The sequence below is a fragment of the Mastigoproctus giganteus genome, chromosome 12 (genome assembly GCF_048544385.1).
Source record: "Mastigoproctus giganteus isolate SK-2022 chromosome 12, ASM4854438v1, whole genome shotgun sequence".
NCBI lineage: Eukaryota > Metazoa > Arthropoda > Arachnida > Uropygi > Thelyphonidae > Mastigoproctus > Mastigoproctus giganteus.
This window is the reverse complement of record NC_143586.1, coordinates 103,665,176-103,689,783: the sequence shown is the minus strand read 5'-3', so window position 1 is coordinate 103,689,783 and position 24,608 is coordinate 103,665,176. Positions and strand designations below refer to the sequence as shown.

Genomic DNA, 24,608 nt, shown 5'->3' with positions numbered 1-24,608 from the left:
GTTTACTACCAGTTTATAATAGATTCCACTAGCAGAAACACAACTGGAAATTATTTTTATTGTTTTATGGTAGTGACCTCCAGAAATGTGCTTTAGTAAAATGTGAGCTAGTGAGGTGTTAATAGTGTGTCTCTGCCTTTATGGTGTTATTTATTCAGTTGCTATACACACGCAGCTTTGTTTATGTGTATCTCTAGCGTGCCTCCTCATTTTATAATTGTGCTTTATTCCCTAAAAATGAGTAAAATACTTTAACCCCATTTTTCTCATAGGGCCTGTTTATATTTCATGAGGGTTTCTAGGAACACAACTATCGTGCCACATTGAGGACTGACTGTACTTGCTTGGCGGGCGGTTTGAAACTTATGAACCATTTATTTTTTTATTTTCTGGAATTTTCCAAATTTTTTCATTTTTTTCCCATGGTTAACTGTGGGCAACTGAATCAACAGATACCGAATCAGCGGATACGGGAGCACAACTGTACTTGGATTTCAGGAAAGTATTTGATATTGTTGCATGTAAAATGATTATGCACAAATTAGAGCAGTGTGGCATTAAGGGCATGTTACTGCTATGGATAAAGGGAAGAAGTTGTGTGAGAAGACAGAGAATGATTATCAATGGACTAATGTTATAAGTGGAGTCCCCCAGGGGGTGCCTCCATAGCTAGGTAGGCAGGAGCAGTAGTGCGTAGCAGGTGCTTCTTGATTAGACCGGGGTTTGAGCCCATGACCACCGCATATCCCCGGGGCAATATGGCTCCTAAAAAAACAAAAACCAACCGAGTCCCCCAGGGGTTGAGTGCTGGTCCCATTGTCATTTTCTATATTAATAATGCTGATGAAGGTACTAGTAACCTTCATATAACACGGTAGTTTGGTTCCTACGAAATCTAGTGTAATGCAAAACTGTTATATGGGACTAAGAACCAGTACAAAAAGGGGAGGGGGTTATGTTTCAAACGCTAACAAAAATACACACTTTGTTTTTTATAACTATGGGAAACTTAATTTTTATAGTAGTAATAACTTAATATTTCAACTTTATTTTTATAATAGTATAACTTAAATAGTAATACTTGAACAAACGTCATACCTTATAAACTTTTTTTTTATGAAAACCCCAAACGAGAGGTATTAGAACCTATAGTACTTAGCACCATGCTTGGGTTGGAAGTTGAGAAGACGAAAAAAGATATTTGTTGACATTAGGATTGAACTTCTGTAGACTAATTTTCAGGAAATATGTAAGAAGGAAGTTTGTTCCAGAAAACAGCAGTTGAATGAATAACCGCCCAGTTGGTTCTGTGATTTTGAAGTTGGACAGTAAATGGATGGTGGTGGCACGTGTTCGGACTGTTTTGAAAGAGAGAGAGAGAGAGCGGGAATTATAGAAGCCAATTCTGAAGAACAGTGCCCATGGAAGTATCTGTAGAAGAGGCATGCAGCAGAAACAGTATGTCTATGAGACAGCAAGTGGAGGGACTCAGTTTAGATTTGAGTCATTAATTAACCTAACTGCCCTCTCCTGAATGGAATCTAGAAGCCTGAGAGAGGTTTTGGGGGCACCACCCAGATGTGGGAACAATATTCCACGGTAGAGCGGATTTGCAATTTGTACAGAGTGAACAGCTGTTTGGAAGAAAAGTAATGCAGAGAGCGAAAGAGAAAACAAAGTTTTTTTAGATGCAGAGAAAGCAATATTTGTAATGTTCGTGTGCCAAGATAGATTAGAAGTCAGGGTAATCCCCAAAAGAGATATATCATTTTGTCTAGAAATCGGAGTGTCACCAAAGATAAGCATAGGAGTAGAAGAATCCTTTTTGTGAGATAAGACAAGACTGAGTTTTAGAAGGATTGAAATTAACAAAGTTGTCTTTGCCCCACTGGAGAATTATCTGGAGATCGGCATTTAAGGAATTATAGCGGATATTCAAGAAGCTGCAGCTGATGAGCAGGGCTAGGTTTTTCAAAATGGAAAGTGGAATGCAATGTGCTATCATCAGCAAAACTATGCATAGGATTTCCAGTCAATGGAAGAAGGTCATTGATATATACAAGAGGAAAAGAGTGGGGGAAAGAACTGAACCTTGGGGGACACCGGCATTAGTGGAGAAGTTAGAAGACAGAGAGCCATCTACCATCACCCTCAGTAAGTGAACAGAGAGAAAACTGGATAACCAATTACAAAAAACAGTTGGCAAACCATAAGATGGAAGCTTGTTTAGAAGACCTTATGCCAAACACGATCAAAAGCCTTTGAGATGTCAACAGCAAGTGCTTGTGTTTCACCGAACTTTTTCATTGAATTAGTCCATAAGTGGGTAACAAAAGCCAGAATATCACCAGTGGATCGACACTAACGGAATCCATACTGGCGATCATTGATCAGATGGAAGGTTTCTAGGTAGTTTAAGAGTTGGCGGTTAAATGATTTCTCCATTACTTTAGAGAGAGAGTAGAAGTAATTGCAATGGGATGATAATTGGATGGGAGAGATTTGTCACCCTTTTTTAGGAACTGGCTGGATATGACAAATTTCCAAGCAGAAGGAAAAACACTTTTGGAATAAGAAAGCGAAAAAAGGCAGTGAAGAACAGGAGTAAGTTCAGGAGCACAGGTTTTGAGAACAAGTGAAGGAATACCATCAGGACCTGAAGCTTTCTTAGCATCAAGATTTGTCTAAACCCTTCTGACATCCTTTTGATGGAAGACCACAGGAGACATTGAATGGAGCATGTTGGGAATGATGGGACGTGTTTTACCAACTCATTAATACATGAGTTGGAAGAAAAATGGGATGCTAGCAGGTTAGCTTTATCCTTGGCTGAAGTGAGAACAGAACCATCTGGTTTTACACAGGTGGGAGCACAGATGGGCAAAAGTTGCGGCCAATAGCTTTGGCAAGAGACCAGAATGCTCGGCTATCATTAGGGCAAGAAGCAAGTTTTCTACTCTTAGCCTGTTCAAAATCTAGTTTGGACTGATTAATAACTGCTTTACAATTGTTGTGCGCTTTGGTGTAGGCAGAAAATGAAATTGAAGAATTGGAAACAAGCCAATTACGACATACAACATTCTTCTCCTGAACGGCCTTAGCACATTTAGTGGAAAACCAAGGTTTAGATAAAGAATGAGATTTTAAAGTGGAGTGTGGGATAAAGGATTCCATTCCTACAAGAATAATTTCGCTGACACGATCTGAGCAAATGTTGACATCAGAAGTTTTGAAACAGTAGTTCGACCAAAGAAAAGAAGAAAAGAAATCTGGCAGGTCATCCCATTTTGCATTCTTGTAATGCCAAGCAAAACGAGGTTAGGAATAGCCATGAGATAAAGGCTCCATTGGAGAAGAGACAATCACCAAATTGTGATCTGAGGTGCCTAAAGGACCACTCACTCCGACTGTGTACTTAGAAGGGTTGTTTGTGAGAAAGAAAAAGATCAAGTGTATTGGTTGTATGGTTAGGATTGTCTGGTATTCTTGTAGGTAAATGAACAATCTATGCAGGGTCATTAGTAATTGCAAAAGCCTCAGCATCTCAACCAGCCGGGTTGGTGTGACTAGAAAACAGAAGCTAGCTGGAGTTGTGAACATTAAAATCACCAAGGAAAATTACCTCATTGTTAGGAAAGTTGGACTGGAGAAAGTCAAGTTGCAAAGAGAGGAAGTCAAAAGAGCTCCAAGTGATTAGTGGAGTTGGGAGAACGGTAGCAACAACAGATGATTTTGACAGAATGAGGTAGAGAGATTTTAAGCCAGAGAAGATCGAAAAGAGGGGATTTCAAATTACCAAGTCTTGACAGGAAACATTGGAATGGACATATGCACAAGTACCACCTTTAAGGCGAAAGGAATCATACAGCGAATAATTTGGGCAACTGAGATGAGCAGTAGTTGAATCAACTGATAACTGAGATTCTGTCAGAAAAAGTACACTTATATGTCAGATAATGTATGTTCATTTAATTTTCCTCCTCTTCATCACTGCTAAGCACAATCTCTTCTGCAGCATCTAGAACTGCACTCTTCAAAGTCACAATTATTTTTTATGGTCCCAAACAAGCACAATTTCAATAGCACAGAACCTAACCCAGGGTTCCCCCACTTTAAATGATACGTGAAAATTGGAAGAATATTTTCCAGTTAACAAAATAAAAATAAATTTACGACATACATAGCTTAATTAATACGTACTGTAATATATACATACTAATTGATATTTCTGTTCACTGACTTTTTCTTTTTGGTTGTAAAATTGAAAACAGTAAAAATGATAAGCAGTTAATAATGAAGAACACTACATGCACAAGTTTCAACAAACATGATATGGAGTAATGAGTTTCTGAAAATTTATGTTTTTTATATGATTAAATATTTCATGGAAGAGGAAACACCTTTCACCATAATAACGTGAAAACCCACAGAATTCCAGCTATTGGTACTATAGCAAATGCAAGAAGATCGAGTTTACTACTGTTTATAATTGATTACGGTGTTATGCGAGATTTCCCCCAATTCTCAAACTGTGTTAGAGTGAAACCATTTATATAAGTACTGTGTTGTGTGAGGATTGCCACAATTCTCAAACCGTGTTGTAGAAGTACCGTGCTATACAGGGGTTGCCTGTATATCATGCTTAATGTCTAAGTTTGCAGAGTGGTTAATGACAGTAATCGCAGTATGATACTGCATCAAGATCTAGAAAAATTAGTTAGATAGGCTGAGAAGTGGCAACTGAATTTAAACATTGGGATGCAAGGTAATTGAGTAAGAGCAATTCCAAAATAACATGGTGTTAGAGAAGAAGTAGAAGAAAGATCTAGGAGTAATTGTACTGTTAGATGTCAAGTTTTCTGAGCAGTGTAGACAAGCTGCTAGCACAGGTCATAGGGTTTTGTCAATGATATTCAGGAATTTTGCCAGCAGGTTAAGGAGATAACTATTTTGCTGTATAAGGCAGTGGTAAAGCTACATCTTGAGCACATAGCTGTGTTATATAGACTTTGGTTCTGCAAATTGCAGAATCTAGAAACTAAGCACCTGTGAAGAAGATCTTCCTGAGGTGTTTAAGGCTTTGAATGGATTGAGTAAGTAAATGATGGAATCTTTATTCCTGCTCTGGCAACATACAAAGGGGACAAATTTAAATTGAGGAAGGACAGTTGCAGGATTGGTGTGTAGAAATTTACTTTCAGCCAGAGGGTAGTTGAATGTTCTGGTGTTGGAGTTAAGGAATAATTAAACAAATTATTAAAGGGTATGGAGAGGTGATGTAAAAGTTTTTTTTTGGCTGATACTGTATAAGCTTACTTCTATGCATCATTTTATACTACTAATGATGCTAAAATTAAAGTCAAGTCAATAATAATTATTGTGAGTAAGTAAAGGTTAGCACCAGATAATACTTGACAAGTTTAAAAAGGTCCTGTGCATGAAGAAAAAGTTAACTACAAAAAATATTTCTGCATATCCCAGTTTCCATTATTTGATACCTCAAGGGAGGTGCGGGAAGGAAAAAATGTCCAAATATTTTTGAAAGGAAAGGATAGTTTATATCAAGCAGACTTCAAAAAATATTGTGACATGCAATGAATTGCAGAGAAAAATAGGTTTTCAACGAAATTTGCAAGAAAACTGAATATAAATTCTTTTAACTATCTAGTGGGCAGGCACATTGTAATATACTAACTACCAAAAATTAAAGAAAACTTAGGTTAAAATAACATTAGTGTAACTTCTGGTATTCGGTTTTTATGATTTTTAATTGAAAAGTACATTTGTATAACCACAAAAATATCTTTATGGTCCTATTTTTGTAAAAAGAGTTGCACACTCATTCCTTTGTTAATTTCCATATAATTTTTGCTTCCTTTCACCTGTTTTGGAGTCCCAAGGAATTGACTGTAAAGTAGTGAGTGAATTTTTTTATTATTTTTTTAAATAACAAGACTGCTACTACTAAAGATATTTGTTGTTATTATCCAATATGTCAGAATAAAGTGCATCATTTTAAACTAGTTCTTGCATTTAAAAAAAAAAAAATACTGGCTGGTGACTTGCATACTACAATGCATCTACTAGTATATAAAATACACTTAGGAAATGAATATATAATACAATTATCTGTACAAATATGAAAAGGAGTTCCTGGAAAGTGTTGGTACCATTTCAAGTTTACACATACATTTTTTATAGGCACTTGAGTGTTTTAACTATCCATTTTTATGAATAAAATATTCAGCATTTCTCATCTTAACTCAAAATTGCTTTGCTTCAAACAAAATCATTGTTTTATACACGGAATTTTGATATTTGAAAATATAGTTTGACTTTACATCAAAATTCTTAAATTTTATTACATATTTAATTTTAATAAAAAACTGAGTAATGGTGAATACTAAACTGTTCATGAGTTATTACAAAAAGATGATGTAATAAACATTTTGTATCAGCTTAAACAGCCTTTTGTAATAGTCAACAGGTATCTTATGGAAATTTATTAAGGTACTTCATAAATATTCTTAAAAAGGCATAGTAAAAAGTTTAAGGACTTATACAAGGTACAGTTTTTACGGTGACATTACCAATCCGTGGAGTACATACTGAGAACGGAAATTCTTTTATTCCATGACATGCTGCACCTAAGGGAAAAGGTTAAACTTTAGTGAAGTAATATATATGCAAACTTAGGCAACAATTCACATAAGGGAGAGAGAGTAGTAGTAGTAGTGTTCATCATAAAAAAAAAATAAAATATATAAAAGTTCTATATTTTCAACCCTATTTTCATGTTTGAAGTTGTGCAATTGACCAAAGTTACATGCACTCCTACTTTTAAAGAGCATTTTCCAGCATAGTTGTTTCATGCTCACTGTAGATAAATTCACAATTCAAGGAAAAAATTCTTTCTTGGCACAGCATAAGCATCTTAACTTTCCAGCTATTATTTTATCAAAAAACAGTACCCAAATCTAATATCAGCATAATTTTTACAATTAAATTTTTCCACCAGTATAAAAGGTACAAGGCATACCCAGCAGAAGTTTGGCTGCATAATATACCCAGACTGCTGCAGGGTGCACCCTTTTTTCAGATTTTCATCAACGTTTAAGAAAGCACATTTTTTCCAAATATAGCCCATGCTGCTTTTTTCTTATATTATTTATTTAAAATTTTCTTTTGTATTTTAATATATAATATGAACTTAAGATGCGACTATGTCCTTTCACAAAGATGAAACCTATACATTAAACTGCAACATCTATTTGCTAAAATAAAAAAAACTTTGGAAGCATGTAATGATGAATAAGATTTGCAATTTGGAGATAGTACCAACTAAAATAGGAAAAACACTAATTGTAAAGACCTTGGACAAGTTATTCCTTCTTCACTATGTGTGTCTTGCATCTCTTTGTGTATGGATTCTTATATATTGTCAGATAGTGAAACATTGGAATTGAGAAAGTCTAGTTGTCTTTGTGTAAATTATCACACCTTGCAGCTGGATTTTCAGCAGAAACTGAATATATCTGGCAGCATTTTGCATAACTGGTAATGGTTATTTCAAAATCTGGATAATTTCCCAAAGTTTTGTAATTATATCCTCTATGTTTTTGTGTTAACTGGCAGGGGTAATAACCTTAACTATTTTACAAGATTTTTACAAATTGCATACAGCTTTCATTTGACAACTGCTTGGTTGGGGAATTGTCACTAAAGACAATTGTCATCTGATGAGGGATCAGTAAGTCTTGAAACAGGCTGTCAAAAAGAAAAGATAATTTACCAATTTCTTAAATGGCAAATTAGCTTTGGAGAGATACTATTTGTTTAAAAGCAGGGCAATACCAAGGCAACTTGTGGTAGTGCAAAGTTGGTTTTCTGCTGCAAGCATTAAGTGCATTGCATTTATTAGACAGTATAAATTCTGCCTGCCAAAAATGCAAGAGAGGATGATAAGTTTTTTTTTTTTTCATAATTTGTAAAAACCAAAACAGTATCAGCTATTTTTAAAGTTTATATGAGATTATAGTTTTTATCCAGTTATACACTGATGCTATATCCATGACTGTACAGCTCAGCAGTACACAAACTTTTCAGGTCACATCCCCCCCCCCACTGTTCGTTCAGTTGTTATTTATTTTTTTTTTTTTGATTAAATTTTTCATCTGCCACAATGGCACTGTTTTATTATAAGTTCATTTGTATGTGAGTGGTTCAAAAATATGAGAATTTATTTATTACTGGCTTATTAAGAAATGCATAACAAAACTATTATTGTGTGGACTTCCCTTTCTTTGTGGTGGGTGTAGAAAACAAATAATCATAAACTTAAAATGTCAGCAGATAACAGATTTCACGTTAAACCAGGTTCTAATATGTCAACTGTATCCTTACTTTTAATAAAAATAGCAAATATATTTATAAACATGTGCATGAAAAATATGCAAAACTATCAGCTTGTGACCATTGGGTTCTCTAAGCAGCTCAGCAGTTGAAATACTTTTCAGTTTCCTTATTATTGAACCTTATTAAATACTCATACCCTAGTCTTTAAGGGTATGAGTGTTTGTAATAATAAACAACTTTCTTTCAGAAATGATAAAAATAATACATTGAACTTTAGTATGCATGGATTAAATTTTAAAAAATACATTTTTTTCTTGCAAAACCCAAATAAATATTTTTGCACAACTTTTAACTGGAAATGTAGGAGAGTCGCCTATGAAAGTTAGTTTTATATTAGCTAAAATTAACTTTAAATATAAAAACTTTTATCTTTGAAAAATTCCATTTAAACTCTCCTGTATTTCCAAGTAATGGTAGATGTTTGCATTAAATGTGATGTGCTACTGCATTTAGATTTCTTAACAAACGTTTTATCATTGCTGATTAAAATTTCTCTAGCCAAGATCTTACCTTGTCTCTTTCTTCCAACATTGAAAAAAAATTGCTGAAAGAAACAAGCTTAGCTTTATTTTATTATTTGTGTGACTAGTAATTTCTTGCATTCTTCTGTAGACTTTCAAAAGAACTGTGGAACCTAGGGAAAAGAATTTTTCCATAGGTTGAAAGCTGCCTGTCATAACTGTAGTAATTATCTTTAAAAATGTTTCAAATGATCTTCTTGCTGCTTTAACTTCAGTGAAATATTCATTCAAATAATTGATCACTTGCACGTTGCCTCCATAGCCGAGTGGTCATGAGCGGGAGTGCAGTAGTAACATACGCTCTTTGAGTAGACGGGGGTTCAAGCCCCTGACTGCTGAATACGGTTGATCTGCCAACCCGCACTGGACCAGCGTGGCAGATTATGGTCCATTTCCCTCAGCATGAATTGTTGAGGAGGCTTCCATCCTGCAGTGGGTTGATAATGGCTGCACTTTACCTTTTTTTTTTACTGGTAAACACTTTATAAAATTTGCCAATTTACTTACCATAGTTATTTCAAACTAAACATTTTCCAAATAAGATTCCCTGGTTTTTATTTTAAAGTAATGATAGCAGCAACAGTAGTACAATAAGATGTAGAGCAAAGGTTTTCAACCTTGGTTTTGGGAATTTCCTAATATAAGGGAAAGGATTTCACTCTTTCAATCAGTGTTCTGAAATAGTTTACCTTGAATCTATAACTTGGGGGAACATTCTACTAGTGCTAAGATAGGAATAATAAAAAACCTTACCCTTAGGATCATTCACTGTTCAGCCCTTCTCAAATGGAAATGGAACTGGCACAAGTAAAGCACACTTTAATTATCAATGGTTATTTCACGCCTATAACCTTCAAAACTATGTAAAAAAAATAAATAACTACAACTACTGGATCCTTCTCTCCTCCTCCCCCATTCTGGGATAAAAATTATCAAAATTAGCCATGGCCACAATTTCAGAGTCTAAAGGAAAGAACAAGTTAAAGCAGATCTTCAACTTTCCCAACCTCACCAGAAACGAGGGACAGCACATACAAGGATACATGCTGGTGTTCGAGGTTCTATGTAAACAAATAAATTTTGTTTATCCTCCGGGATGACTACATATGGTCAGAGGAGTTCACAAGACAAGGAGAATTACAAGAAAATTGCACCTTATTAGTAGCCACGTAGCTTGAACCACGATCACTCAAAGTGCGTGAACTTTTGTACCCTCGTGCTGGACCACGCAACTACAGACATAAAAGATAAAAACTAGAACTGATTACTAAGTCCCTTAGCTATGAGTTAAATACATTGTTATAAACTGTTTCCTCAACAATGAACTAAATGAAGAAGCCAATCCTTTCTTACAATAGTCACTCAACTCTGTCAACAATTGGCATTCAAGCACTTTTTTTTTTTTTTTTTTTTCTGTACTATATAAAAGTACACTGGGGTTTCAGGTATAAGGTATTATGGTGTTCCTTCAAGCTCTGTAAAAAGCACATCTATTTTATGGAATGTTAGAAGAAGCTATTTGTAGCAATTAGCAAAGAAAACAGGGTCAAGCTGTTTGTGGATTTTTTAAGTGATATTGCCAATGTCTTCTTGCCTGCCTCTGTGTCAATTTTTGGAATTTAAATTCAGAATTTTTGAAAGACAAGCTTTAAGACTTTGTCTTGAAGTCTGTCTTCAAATCCTCACCACTTTAATTATAAAAATTAGTGACATTGCTTTGTGATAAGTCTCATGAGTGCACATTTTCTGTTATTTGGAGTTTGGCTTGGTTTTTCTTTTTCCATATCTTGTCTTTTCAAGCTTGACTGTATTCAAAATATATTAGAGTGTCATCCTAAAGAGGCATATTTAGCAAGAAGAGATACAGAGACAGCTGCTAGACCTCTTCACAATCAGAAGTCATTTGGCTAAATTTCTTCAGTTGCAGATCAATAGTTGCAACACAGGCTAGAATATAAGGAACCTGACGGTCATGCCAGTAGTTCATACCTTTTTCTCAATGGATTTGCATGAAGTAGGGTTCAGTGCATTGGTGACTAATAAGCTGCAGGTCATTTGCCCTTGGACCTGTCCTTAGAAATCTGTTGCATACCCTTAACAACAATACCAAACTTGGATATGCTTGTGTGCATATGCCCCCCCAGTAATTAAAGTATCATTTCTAAATTTTAAATATACAATCCAATCTCATTAATACAAAGTTCAAGGAACCTAAATTTTCACGTCTTGTAATAACAAGGTGTGTAGTAATGGGGTTCCCCAAAGGTGCCGAATTTTACCATTTTTACAATAATAATATCAAAAATAAATGAAAAAATAAATCAATTTAAATTAATAAAATCAAAAACCTTGATTACTAGCAAAGGCTTTTGTGGATTTATTGGATGATTGTTTACTACAGTAGCATGTTCGGGCAGCAACCAGAGAGAGTAATACTCTTCATCTGATTATCAGTAGTGATTCTTCAGGCATTAAGAATCTGCAGATAAAGGAACCACTAAGTGTCAGTGATCACAGTGTGCTGTTGTGGGATTTACTCAAAGAGGCAACTATCATCAGGGGTAAAGGGAAGGGTTTATACTTTTGTAAAGGTGACTACAGCATCTGAGACAGTTTTTAAATTCTGTACAGTGGGATTGACTGATGACGTTACAAAAAGAAAATTCTAAGTGGGAAGCAGTCAAAGATTTAATCTTGGAAGCTACTAGGCTTAACATACCAACTAAGAAATATTGTTCAAGGTTAATACTGTTAGGCCTAAATGGATGTCAGATGAACTAATGAGACATGTGGCAGAGAAGAAAAATGCATGGGATACATATAAATTAATGGGTGACATGGAAGCCTAGATAGATATAAGCTGGTCTGTAATCAAGTCACAAAGGAAGGTTAGGCAGGCAAAGGCAGATTACGAGAAATCTTTGGCAAAGGATGCAAAGAAAACCAGCAAAGAGTTCTTTACTTATGTAAATTCTAGAAGGAACAGGATGAATCAGATTGGTCCACTTGATATTTATGGTTCAACTGGTAATGATCCTTTTCAGGTAGCTAACAGACTGAATGAATATTTTGCATCAACATTTACACATGAGTTATTCAGGGAGGTGAATGCCAGAGGTGCATTAAAATCTGGCAGTGAGCTAAATGATTTTGTAATAACTGAGACCGTAATGGAGCAGAAATTGTTGAAAATAAAAATAAAAGCACCTGGGGTGGATGGGATCTATCCAGTTATATTAAAGGAGGCACTAAAGGAAGTAAGCAAACCCTTAGCCATAATTATAAGAGCTTCCTTGGACTCAAGGGAGGTAGGTACCCATGGACTGAAGTTGCACAAATGTGATCCCAATTCATAAAGGAGGATCAAAGGGTGACACAAGTTGTTGTTGTTATTTGGTTTTTAGGAGCATTAGCAACTAAGGCCATATTGCTCCGGGGATATGCTTGGTCATTCTCTGACCTTTCCACATCCTCCATATTTGGTGGCTCACGGGCTCGAACCCCGGTCTAATCAAGAAGCGTGTGCTACGCACTGCTGCTCCTGCCGACCTGGCGCCGGTGATACAAGTAATTACAGACCTGTTTAACTTCTGTTCCAGTGAAATTAATGGAGGCACCGGTTAAAGAAGCACTGCAAGATCATCTAGACAAGACTTCAGTTATAGTTCGGACACAGCATGGGTTTGTTAAGGGAAGTCTTGTCTGACAAATTTGATTGGATACTATCATGTGGTCACAAAGAAACTGGATGTAAAGACTAATTTTGATATCATATACTTGGATCTTAGGAAGGCTTTTGATACTGTTACACACATGGACGACTGTTATACAAATTGAGCAGTGTGGCATTAAGGGCAAGTTGCTGCTATGGATAAAGGGATGGTTGAGTTGGAGAAGACAAAAAGTGGTAATCAATGGACACTGCTCTTTGTGGACTAATGTTATTAGTAGAGTTCTCGAGAGTTCACTGTTGGGCTCCATTGTTTTTCTGTATTTATTAATAATATTAATGAAAGTATATCAGGCTTAATGTCTAAGTTTGCAGATGATACGAAAGTTGGCAGGGTTGTTAATGACAGTACGCTACTCCAACAGGATCTAGAAAAGTTGAGCAGATGGGTTGAGTGGTGGTAAATGAAGTTTAACATTGACAAATGCAATGTACTGCATATGGGTAGCAATAACACCAGAAAAGTGTACCAACCATGTGGTATTACACTCAGGGTGGTAGGGAATGAAAAGGACCTGGGATAGTTGTGTAGTCAGATATGCACTTTTCTGAGCAGTCCAGATGATCAAGAGTAGTTTATAGTGTCTTGTCAATGATATACCAGAATTTTTATAGCGGAGATAAGGTGATTATCCCCTTGTGTAAGGTAATGGTCAAGCTACACTTGAGTACTGTACACAGTTCTGGAGGCCTCATTTTAGGAAGGATGTCAAGCTGCTGGAACGAGCACAGAGAAGGGCAACAAGATTACTGAATGGAACAAAGGGTTGCTCTTAAGAAGAAAGGCTTAAGTTTTGCAAATTACAGTGTCTGGAGACTAGGCACCTGTGAGATAATCTGATTGAGGTGTATAAGGTCTTGAATGATTTGAGTAAGCTCAATGCTGATTGTATTCTTCCTCTTTCCCAGATTAATTGCCTGAGGGGACATAAATTCAAACTGAGGAAAGACAGTTGTAGAATAGATATATGGAAGTTTTCCTTTAGCCAACGGGTGGTTGATTGCTGGAACAAACTTCTATCTGTCGTTGTAGAAGTTGACAGCTGAAATAAATTCAAGGCAGAACTAGACAAACATTTGGAGCGAATAGATGGGTGAAATGGGAAGGAGTTTTTTTTTTTTTTTTTTTTTTGACTGAAGCTGCATAAGTTTGCTTTCTTGCGTCATATGCCTCTACTAATGCTAATACACTAATAGGAATAACATTTTTTAAAGATTTTATTTTATTTGTAAGATAAACTAAGAGAAAATCAATTAATGAAAATATTGTACAGTATATATTTGGATATATACAATATTTTATTATCACAGTAAAAAGAAATACAATCTTAATATAAAAGGAGACAATGCAAACCACTAACTTTTTAATATATTAATCTAATTTAAAAGAATCCAATTTTGTTTGCATAGTTTTTGTTCTATATACCTTTTAGCTCAGACATTATCAAATGTAATAGTTGTCTCTTTATCAACATTACTGCAGGCCAACACATTCTCTATTAAGCTCAATGCATTTTGGGCATCTTTTTTAGATGGAAGTGTGTGTGTGTGTGTGCTTCTTCACTTTTGCTGTTGCTGGTAACAAAAACATTGTTTTGCTTGGTGCTCAGCAGCTCTTCTGGTGTTGCCATTGCTGTGGTAGCAAATTCATCATCCACCTTCACAAACTCTTCAAATTTGCCAACAAAATCCACATGCTCCTTCAAATTTTCCATTCCTCAGTGTTGCTATCACATTTATTTGCTGGACCATGTTTTTCAATGATATTCTCTCCAAAGCCACTCTTTTTGAAGCAGTTGATTATTACATTTGATGCAATACTGTCCCAAGCAATAACAAGATCCAAGACATTCCAATTTGGCTGTACATTGTTTTCTCCTATGTTGTGGATTAAGTACCCTATCAGGTGGGCTCTATATGCTCTCTTGAGGTTATAAATAATGCCTTGATACAGTGGCTGCATAAAACTGGTGGTATTGGGAGGTAGAAACAACAGCTGTATATTTGTCAACTTAACTGTCTTGGCAGAATGTGCTGTACAATGATCTAGAATCATAAAAACGCTCCTTTTTTTCGGAAGCCATTCTTCTGTTCACTTTTGATAACCAAGACTGAAAAATGTTGACCATAAGCCAAGCACTCTTCTATTGGCCTCATAATTACATGGAAGTTGGTTAACTTCTTTAAAACATCTTGGCTTGGAAAACTTACCAATCACAAGTGGGTGTAGTTCTGTACTGCCATCTGAATTGCAGCATAACAGAACAGTGAGTCTATGCTTACTTAATTTTCCACCATGAAAAGATTCTCCTCGAACAGCAAATGTTTTATTTGGCAGCAAATTATAAAATTAACCTGTCTTGTCAAGATTAAAAATATCCTTTGCCTCATATTTTTCGAATGCACCGTACAGAACACAACCAGTCTTTTCTTTGTTGATTAATCCAAACTTGCCGCAGACATTTCGCAAAACCAAGTTATCTCTGTCTTTAAATCTTTGGAGCCAGTCACTGTTGTATTTGAAGTTGCTAATTCCATTTTTCTGAGCTAGATAATTTGCCTGTTCTTGCAGAATCGGACCTGATATTGACAATTTAGATGCACACATTTGTTGGTGTGCATCTAAACATAAAAACAGGAAACAAATTTGTTTCCTGTTTTTTATTGCTGCTCCAGCGTCACACACTTCAAGTTTTTTTAGGTTTTTCAGTATTGTAGGTAAAGGGATGTTGCATTCCTTTGTAATGTCCATTTTACTTCATTCCATCCTATCAGCTTCTTGTATAATTTTCAGTTTAATTTCCAGGCTTAATTCCATCCAGTTACATTTTGTTGCCATAACACTGCGGGATGAGATTTAATATAAACAAACTTTAAATTAATTTAAAGAAAAGTTCCAAAAAAGACGTCAGCTCAGATAAAATGTCACAAAAAATAGATTATACTGTAACAAAAGACTCTTTGAACTGGCATAACAATTGTAACTGACCTTAATCCAGTGGGGAGGGAAGGAATGTATGTAAACAACTTAGAAAAACTGTTTTTATTCTTTTGTTAATTTAACAGCTCATCCTTCGAAGACAATGATGTTTTTCAGAGTGCACATATGTTGTAACTACCATAAACTGGTTTTGTTTACATAAAAATAAATTCTAACAAGTCAGCGCCATCCTTTGGAAATCAGGGAAACTGGTGGCCAGAGGATAATTGGACAACTGTGCCAAGATTTGTTTTAAACATACAAATTAACAATATTTATTTCTCACAGGGTGAAAACAAACTTAGTAATACATATTAATCGAATTTTGTAATAAACGAATATATTTACATAGAAAAGCCTATCCTTTTTCAGGGGAATGATAGTGCTTCATATAAATAAGTACTTTGTATAAACCAAGTTTGTATTAACAAAATTTTACTGTAAAGTTGTTTTTGCTTAACAGTTTCCAACTGCTCAAATAAGAAACACCAACTTTAAATTTAAAATTTAATCTATTATGTGTTATTTAACCTGTAACACGTTTTTGGGATCGTGATGATGAGAACTTGGTTTTCAGGCCATGCATAAAAAATCTGGGAACTCTGCTTTGTAAGCTTATAAGATGGAAACATAGGTTTCATATTTAATTTTTTACTAGTCAATACTAAGCCACTCTAAAAATAAAACACCGTAATCATAATGGTAATATTATTTTTAAAAAAAATTTAACTTTAATAATATAGTCACATGCAACATTTTATATTGCAACATGGAAAATTTATAATGTGGCTGCATGTTGACCAGCTACCATTAATTCTTTTTCCCGCCTCAATTCATCTGCGCTATAATCAAATACATAATGAGATTAAACTTTTTAAAAAATTGTAGCCTAATTAAAAAATGCATCTTCATATTCGGAAATCTGAGAGAGAGACATGGATATATTTGTGATGTCAAACAACCCCCTTGTCTGGACAAAGTCAAGTTCCAATTTTGATTTATGGAATGTCTACATTCCACTCAGCTCTGATAAATATTGTCTTTATCAACTTGGTTGTTTGGTTTATTAAGTACAGTCAGTCCTCGTATAACACATGTTTACATTACACGAATTCGATCATACATGATTTATAAATAGGGGAACGATATCTTATATAACACGAACCGAATTCGCTTATGCACGATTCGCCTTAGTGTTTACAAGAAATGGCAGTCGAACGCAGAATCATCCCAACCCAACGCAACACGATAGGAATAAAGAGAAGATTCTGAAAATGTATTTGTTTTTTATAACAGTGAAGGGGAAACACATTTCACCATAATAACGTAAAAACCAACTCAATTCCAGCTATCAGTATAATTGCAAATGCAATTAGATTGAGTTTACTATCAGTTTATAACAGATTCCACTAGTAGAAACGCAACTGGAAATTGTTTTTATTGTTTTATGGTAGTAACCCCTATAAATGTGCTTTAGTAAAATGTGAGGTGTTAATAGTGTATCTCTGCCTAAACGGTGTTGTTTATTCAGTTGCTACACACGCACAGCTTTGTTTATGTGTATCAAGTGTGCCTCCTTGTTTTGTAATTGTGCTTTATTCCCTAAAATTGAGTAAAATACTTAAAAGGAAGACACTAGAGATTCAGAGAGAAAAAGAAAAGCAATATCGATAAACAGAGGTGGACTGGGTCAAAAATTCTTACCCGGGAAAATTTATAGTGGCCTCATACTATGGTTTATGGCCAAAATCACAGCGGCCTCCAGCCCACCGGGGTTTCCCTGGTAAGGTTTATAGCCAGTCCGCCTCTGTCGATAGAGAAAAAAATATGAAATTGTGAAACGCTTTGAGCAAAATGAAAGACCATGTGATATTGCACGTGCTACAGGCCTAAATGAGGCAACGCCAAGAATTACAAAGAATGCAGAGAAAATAAAAACTTTCATAGCAGGAACAACTCAAAGTGTAATTAAAATCCATTAGATTAAGACACAAAGAATTGGAAGAGATGGAACGACTGTCATCTGTTTGGATAGAAAATCAAACAAAAAACAAGTTTGCTTATGATAGAAGCAAAAGCAGTAGCAATATTTTATTATGTAATAGTCGTAATAAAATAGTTACGTATTTTATTACGATTATTTATTGGTAATGTTTAGATTACAAATGTGTGTTCAATCTTGGGTGGTCGGCACCTAATCCTATTTTTTCCATAGGGCTTGTTGTTTATATTGCACGATTTTGCATTGCACGAGGGTTTCTAGGAACACAACTATCGTGCTATACGAGGACTGACTGTACTTCACTATGAACAGTAACACTATTATTTTTGGGACTTTAATCTGTCATTACCTATCTGTTATGATTTATTTTCATAGTTAGTTCAACATTTTTATTTTTGGTATAATTATTTAATTCTGGTAGGAAATTTAGTAATTTCTTACCAGAATTCTATTTACCTGTCAAGTTAAATTAAGTACCTGTTTACCAGTACTTACCAATTTACCAATACTAAACCATCAATATCAACTGGTTCAATTTGTTCAAATCCTTCCTTCTACTGTTAATGTAAGTAAAGAAATTTTTACTGCATTTCTTTACTGGAGACTTCTTGTAATCTGCTTTAGCTTGCCTCCTAACCTCCTGTGTGACTTGATTACAGACTAGTTTATATCTACCACAGGTTTCTGTATTACCTGATAATTAAATACATTCCATGCATTTTTCTTCTCTTTCACAAGTTCCATCAGCTCATCTGCCATCCACTTAGATCTACTGTGGACAATTATTGTAGAGAGTACGGCTTTCAGGAGCACCAGGTCTGGACTGCTATACTTATCAGATTTAACCTATATTATTTTTATTTAAACAACTTATATTCTTTCATGTAAGTTAGTGCAAATGCATCATTCTAACACAGCTATATACCAAAGTAGTTGAATTAATTAATTACATTGGCATCGTTTTGGTTATATCTCATATTGTGAATGCCTTCACAATGAGTTGCCATGGTATTGTACTACCTCGAATAAATAGCACTTCACCATTGTTATTTATTCTTGGCGGATACCACCACCCAGATGGCACCGTTTCAAAGCTTGTTGGCTACTCTTCAGTGGGTGGGCAGGTACCCTGGTGTTGCAATAGTGACAACCCAGTTATGAAGTATAATGATGCATTTGCACTAACCTACATGATAGTCATTCTACCTCGTAGCATGAGGCTTGTTTGTTTGTTTGTTATTTGGTTTTTAGGAGCATTAGCAACTAAGGCCATATTGCTCCGGGATATGCGGTGGTCATTCCCTGACCTTTCCGCATCCTCCGTATTTGGTGGTGACGGGCTCGAACCCCGGTCTAATCAAGAAGCATGTGCTACGCACTGCTGCTCCTTCCCACCTGGCTACGGAGGCACCTATAGTAGCATGAGGCCTTTGCCCTTAAACACTTTATAGTCTATATCACTACACACCATCAAGCATCTCTCATATTGTGAAGTTATACTTCATAACTGGGTTGTCACTATTGCAACATCAGGGTACCTGCCCACCCACCAAAGAGTAGCCAACAAGCTTTGAAACGGTGCTGTCTGCTCATTACAGGGAGTTTTTTTTTTTTTTTTTCAGCCATACAGGCCGCTAGGTAGTCCTAATGCAGGATCCATATAGGGTCCTTGAAGGTAAATTCCATATAAATATCTGGAAACTGGAAAACATGTCTGGTCTAACCAGGAAGCCTACCTAACCACTGATGAAGGCCAAATAGCCAGAAACGGCACCAGGGGATCAATTTAACCATCCTTATAGGACTTCGATTGGGTAATAATAGTCCCCGTCAGGGGGACGCATTGCCCATTCGGGGCATGGAGTTTTGAGTTCAGGTGAATCACAACTAAAAAATCACTTTCATTCTTCTACGGCATCTTTTCCTCTCCCTCTCTTACTGTCACTTTCCTACCTCTTTTTTCTTTGCTCAGTCTAATAGGGATATTGAGGATAACGGACATCTTTATCCAATATTATTTTCAAAAAAAAATGGTGCTGTCTGGGTGGTGGTATCCGCCTAGAATAAATAATAATGGTCTTCTCCACTGGTGATACCGGGTGTAGTTTACAAATTTGTAAACTACACCCGTGGTGCCACCCGGGTGTAGTTTACAAATGATATTAAACGTACACGATCTGACGATTTGTTGGAAAAACACAGGACCATGCTGAGGAAATGTCGCGAGCTAGGCCATAATGTCTATGTGTCTGCAATTCTGCCCAGACACGATAGGAGGGATTATATGTTAAGAGCCTTGTGGATTAACTCAAGACTTGAAGGAATCTGCAAGGCTTTAGGGGGTAAATTTCTTTCAGCATGGCCCACACTTGTAGGTAGAAGGAATTTGTTTTGTAGAGACAGGATACACTTAAAACAAAGGTGGTGCAAAAGTTTTTGCCAGTATTATTGAGGATACCTTAAAGGTTCAGGGAAACTGCTAGTTAGGGGGGATGTGGGTAATACTGACACGCGTTTATCTGATAATACTGGTCAAAGTAACTCTTGCACATACCTCAAGAGGTCAAAGTAACTCTTGCACATACCTCAAAGTAACCCTTGCACATACCTTTATCTGATAATACTGGTCAAAGTAACTCTTGCACATACCTCAAGAGTTCTTATCTGTTACCCCAACTGGACGTATTATCTAGATGTTCTGGGGGCAAAGACGTTTCACGTGAGCGGGTAGCTAATATCAGGGAAGAGAGCCTAAAAAACTTCAAGGGTTGTGTTAGGGTCATTAAATATACAAGAACAGTAAATCTTAATTGTTTATACAGTAATGTTAGAAGTGTCGTCAATAAAATGAGCGAATTCGAACTGCTGGTTAAAACAAGTAACGCGGACATAATAGGGCTTACAGAGACATGGTGCCACCCGGAAATTGGGGATGATGAGTTTCAGTACGGCTTGTATAACGTATTTAGGAAGGATAGGTTAGATAGAAGGGGTGGTGGTGGGGTAATGCTTCTAATCAGAAGCAGCCTGAGTGCGACGATAGCTTACCCGGATTCAGACATTTCACATGCTAGTATAGAGTCTGTATGGTTTGAGATAGTTGGAAACAAAGGTATAATGCGAGTAGGAGTAATCTACAGACCAGGTGATTGTGAAGATTATGACAAAAGCCTCTACATGCAAATGGAATGGGCAAGTAAGCGTCAATGCCTTATTATGGGTGATTTCAATTTGCCTCTAATTGATTGGAGTAAATGGGAAGGAAACTCGACATGGGGAACAAAATTTTTAAATCAACTAGATGCCAGTTATTTGTATCAACATGTCAGGGAAAGTACTAGAGAAAAGGATATCCTAGACCTCATCATCACACATGAATCAGATGACATAACAGGGCTGACAGTAGAGGAACCAGTAGCAGGAAGTGATCACGGAGTTCTACGGTGGATGATGACGAGAGAGGTAGCAGAAGTAAAAGGCAAAGGAATGGGTTTTAATTTCAGAAAGGGAAATTACGATGCCTTAAGGTACTACATGGCCTCTATTAACTGGGTAGATATCGCGCAGAGAATGAATACAATTGAACTGTGGTACGCTTTTAAAACATTAATCACAGATGCCTTGAATGCGTATATACCATTAAAAAAATACTCCACGAGAAGGGTTCCAAGTTGGATGAATAGTGAAGTTGCCACATTACTTGAGCAGAAAAAGGTGGCATGGAAAGGTTACAGAGCAATAAAAAGTACTGAAGCCTATAACAGCTACAAGGTGATGTGTAATAGAGCCACAGAAAAGGTTCAACAGGCAAAGGCAGTTTATGAGAAATCACTAGCAAACAGAGCAAAGAGGGGGGGGGGGGATAAAGAATTCTTCACATATATAAATGCCAAGAAGAGCAGGACAAACCAGATTGGACCTTTACGTAAGGGAAAGGGAATAGTAATAAATACACCAGCTGCCGTTGCAGATGAACTCAACAGTTATTTTGCATCGATATTTACAAATGAAAAGCCTTTTGTGGCAATGGGAAATTGTGGGAGCGAAGTTAAAAAATATGTAATTAATGATATTGAAATTTCGCAAGATTATTTAATGAAAAAACCTTCGAGCCTACAGACCAGTAAGGCTCCTGGAGTTGATGGAATATACCCTATAATCTTAAGAGAGGCGGCAAGCGAGTGCATTGAACCATTGAGGCTAATTATGCGAGCATCACTAGACTCTGGGCCCTCGGGGGAGCCTGTAACCCCTAGAGGGCGCGTCCCCAGGTGGCGGATCGGGGAATGCCTCCCATTGGGTGGTAGAAGGGAAATCAAATACCTTCCGCGGACCAACAGGTAGAAGTCCAACCTCTCTACGGCAATGGCAACCCTTTTTCCGTGAGAAGTCAATTCACAGATTTAGACCATGCTACCGCGTACGGGGTAGCCGACGCGTCAAGCTCTGCAGTCCGGGAACTTGATGGGAAATGTGCTACGAGGACAATCAATATCCTACAGCTAAACATTAATGGAACACAGAGGAAAAGAGACGAACTACAGAGTCTTCTACTTGAAAATGATGTTCACATTGCCTGTCTTCAGGAGACATGGCTGAACGACAAAATACAGCTCATCATTAAAGGTTACACTACGATTCGAAAGAATAGAGAAAATAAACGTGGAGGTGGATTAGCGTTCCTAATTAAAGACTCTGCTGTCAAGTATAAAGTTATCACTGCAGGGCAAGATACTGGCAACACAGAAGTCCAGGCTCTGGAGATCATCTCTCCAGAGCGCTCCTTCATCTTGGTCAATGTGTATCATCCTGATAACTCCTCCATCAGCCCCAATTCATTCAATGAAATAAGCAACATCCCAATAGACTCTGTTATTATGGTAGGAGACTTTAATGCAAAAAGTCCCACTTGGGGATCACCTGTCCTGGATGAAAAGGGACAGCAGGTAGAAGATATCCTAATTGATCTAGGTCTGATCATATTAAATAACAAGCAAAATACCTACTTATCAAGAACTACTGGCACGGAATCTGCCCTTGATCTCACAGCAGTCAGCTATCATATCTCAAGCCTTTGCAGCTGGAGAATCTTGAATAGTGCCATGAGTGATCATCGCCCCATTATAACCACACTTAAATTTCAAGCGGAGGAAGTTGACCAGAAAAAGAGATCATGGAACTTCAGAAAAGCAGATTGGACAGGTTTTACACAGTTACTGGACAAACTATGCTTAAATGAGCCTCGAACTGAATGTCTTGAAGAAAAGACTTCAAACCTTACAAAGAACATCACAATTGCGGCCAAGAGGTTCATACCCAGAGGTAAAAGGAAAAAACAGTGGGTCCCTTATTGGAAAGATCTCAACATTGATTCTTTGATTAAAGAAAGGGACCATTTAAACGAACTGGTAAAGACCAACAACACAAGCCTAAACAGAAACAGGCTTGCCGAAGCTACAAGAAAGGTAGAGGAAGAGACAGCAAAGGGTAAGAGTAAAAAATGGGCAGAATTTTGCAACAGCTTAGACCCAAGGAAAGATGCAAAGTATTGGAAAGTCGTCGGAGCCCTAAATAAATGCTCTTCTAGTACAACAGATCAGAATTCAAACATCATTAACTCTTCTGGTTCTGATGCAGATACAAACAAAGCGGCAGCAAATATGCTAGCAACACACTACTCCAACATCAGTAAATTATCCTTCAATAGGGAAGACAAGAAATTGAATAGAAGAGTTAGAAGACTTCTGACAAAGGCAAGAGGATACAAAAATGATGATATCTTTACTCAGGCTATAACTTGCCAAGAGCTTAAGACAGCGATCAGGAACATTGATGCAAGAAAATCTCCAGGCAGTGATCTAATTTTTGGGGAGATGGTCAAGCGCTTTGGAGAAACCGCTACAAAATGCTTACTGGAAATAATAAACATAACTTGGCAAAAGGGAAAACTCCCCAAGGCATGGAAAACCTCAATCATTGTCCCCTTACTTAAGCCGGGGAAATCGCCCACCGAGTGTAAACATTACAGACCCATTGCACTCACTAGTATTCTCTGCAAAATCACGGAACGTATAATACACTCTAGAATTATGAATGAACTCATAAAAACGAAAATATTAAATTTCTACCAAACAGCTTACAAGAAACAACATTCCACAGAAGATCAACTCTTTTATCTATGTCAGTCAATCATAGACGGCTTGCAAGAAAACCCTTCAAAAAAGACTATTGCTGTCTTCCTCGACATGACATCGGCCTTTGACACAGTCTGGAGAAAGAAATTAATTGAAATAGCATACAAACATGGTATAAAGGGTAACGCCCTAATATGGATTGCAGACTTTCTAAGAGACAGAAAGATCAGAGTAAGATATAATGGGGCCTACTCCAGGGACAGAAGAACATGGCAGGGAGTCCCGCAAGGCTCTGTTCTCAGTCCCCTGCTCTTCCTGCTATACACTAATAACGTCCATCAACATATAGACGAAGACACCAAGATTGCATGCTATGCAGATGACATAGCAATATGGCATACCAGCAGAGACATGGCAAAATCAGAAATATCCATAAACAGATCACTAAAAGGAATTGTGGACTGGGCAAGAGAACTGAAATTACAGATAAATCCCCATAAAACTAACCACACAGTTTTTACCACAGACAGAAGCCGCAGAAAGAACTTTAACCCAGCTATCGCTATAGACGGCGTGCCCACTTCAAAAATGGATAACCCAAAATATCTGGGTATAACCCTCGACACAGAACTACGTTTCACCAAACACATTGAAAACAGCTCCAACAGAGCACTGAAGAAGTTAAACATCCTAAAAAGCTTATGTGGTACGAACTGGGGAGCAAATCCGAAAACACTTAAAACAACTTATACCTCACTTATCAGGGCTAACTTGGAATATGCAGCACCAATATGGGGGCACATGCTTCTGAGTCTGCACTTGGAAA

At 36.7% G+C, this 24,608-nt stretch overlaps 1 protein-coding gene across 2 annotated transcripts in view; it reads right to left on the bottom strand.

Moving 5' to 3' along the window:
- Window positions 1–6,534: 6,534 nt before the first annotated feature.
- Window positions 6,535–24,608, bottom strand: part of LOC150077311 (N(4)-(Beta-N-acetylglucosaminyl)-L-asparaginase) — a 182,294-nt gene continuing 164,220 nt past the window's right edge. For both annotated transcript variants that reach the window (XM_090386107.1, XM_090386106.1), the window contains exon 8: window positions 6,535–6,647. In XM_090386107.1, coding sequence (XP_090242233.1) covers window positions 6,550–6,647 — 98 coding nt within the window. In that variant the 3' untranslated portion in view covers window positions 6,535–6,549. The remainder of the gene's footprint in view (window positions 6,648–24,608) is intronic.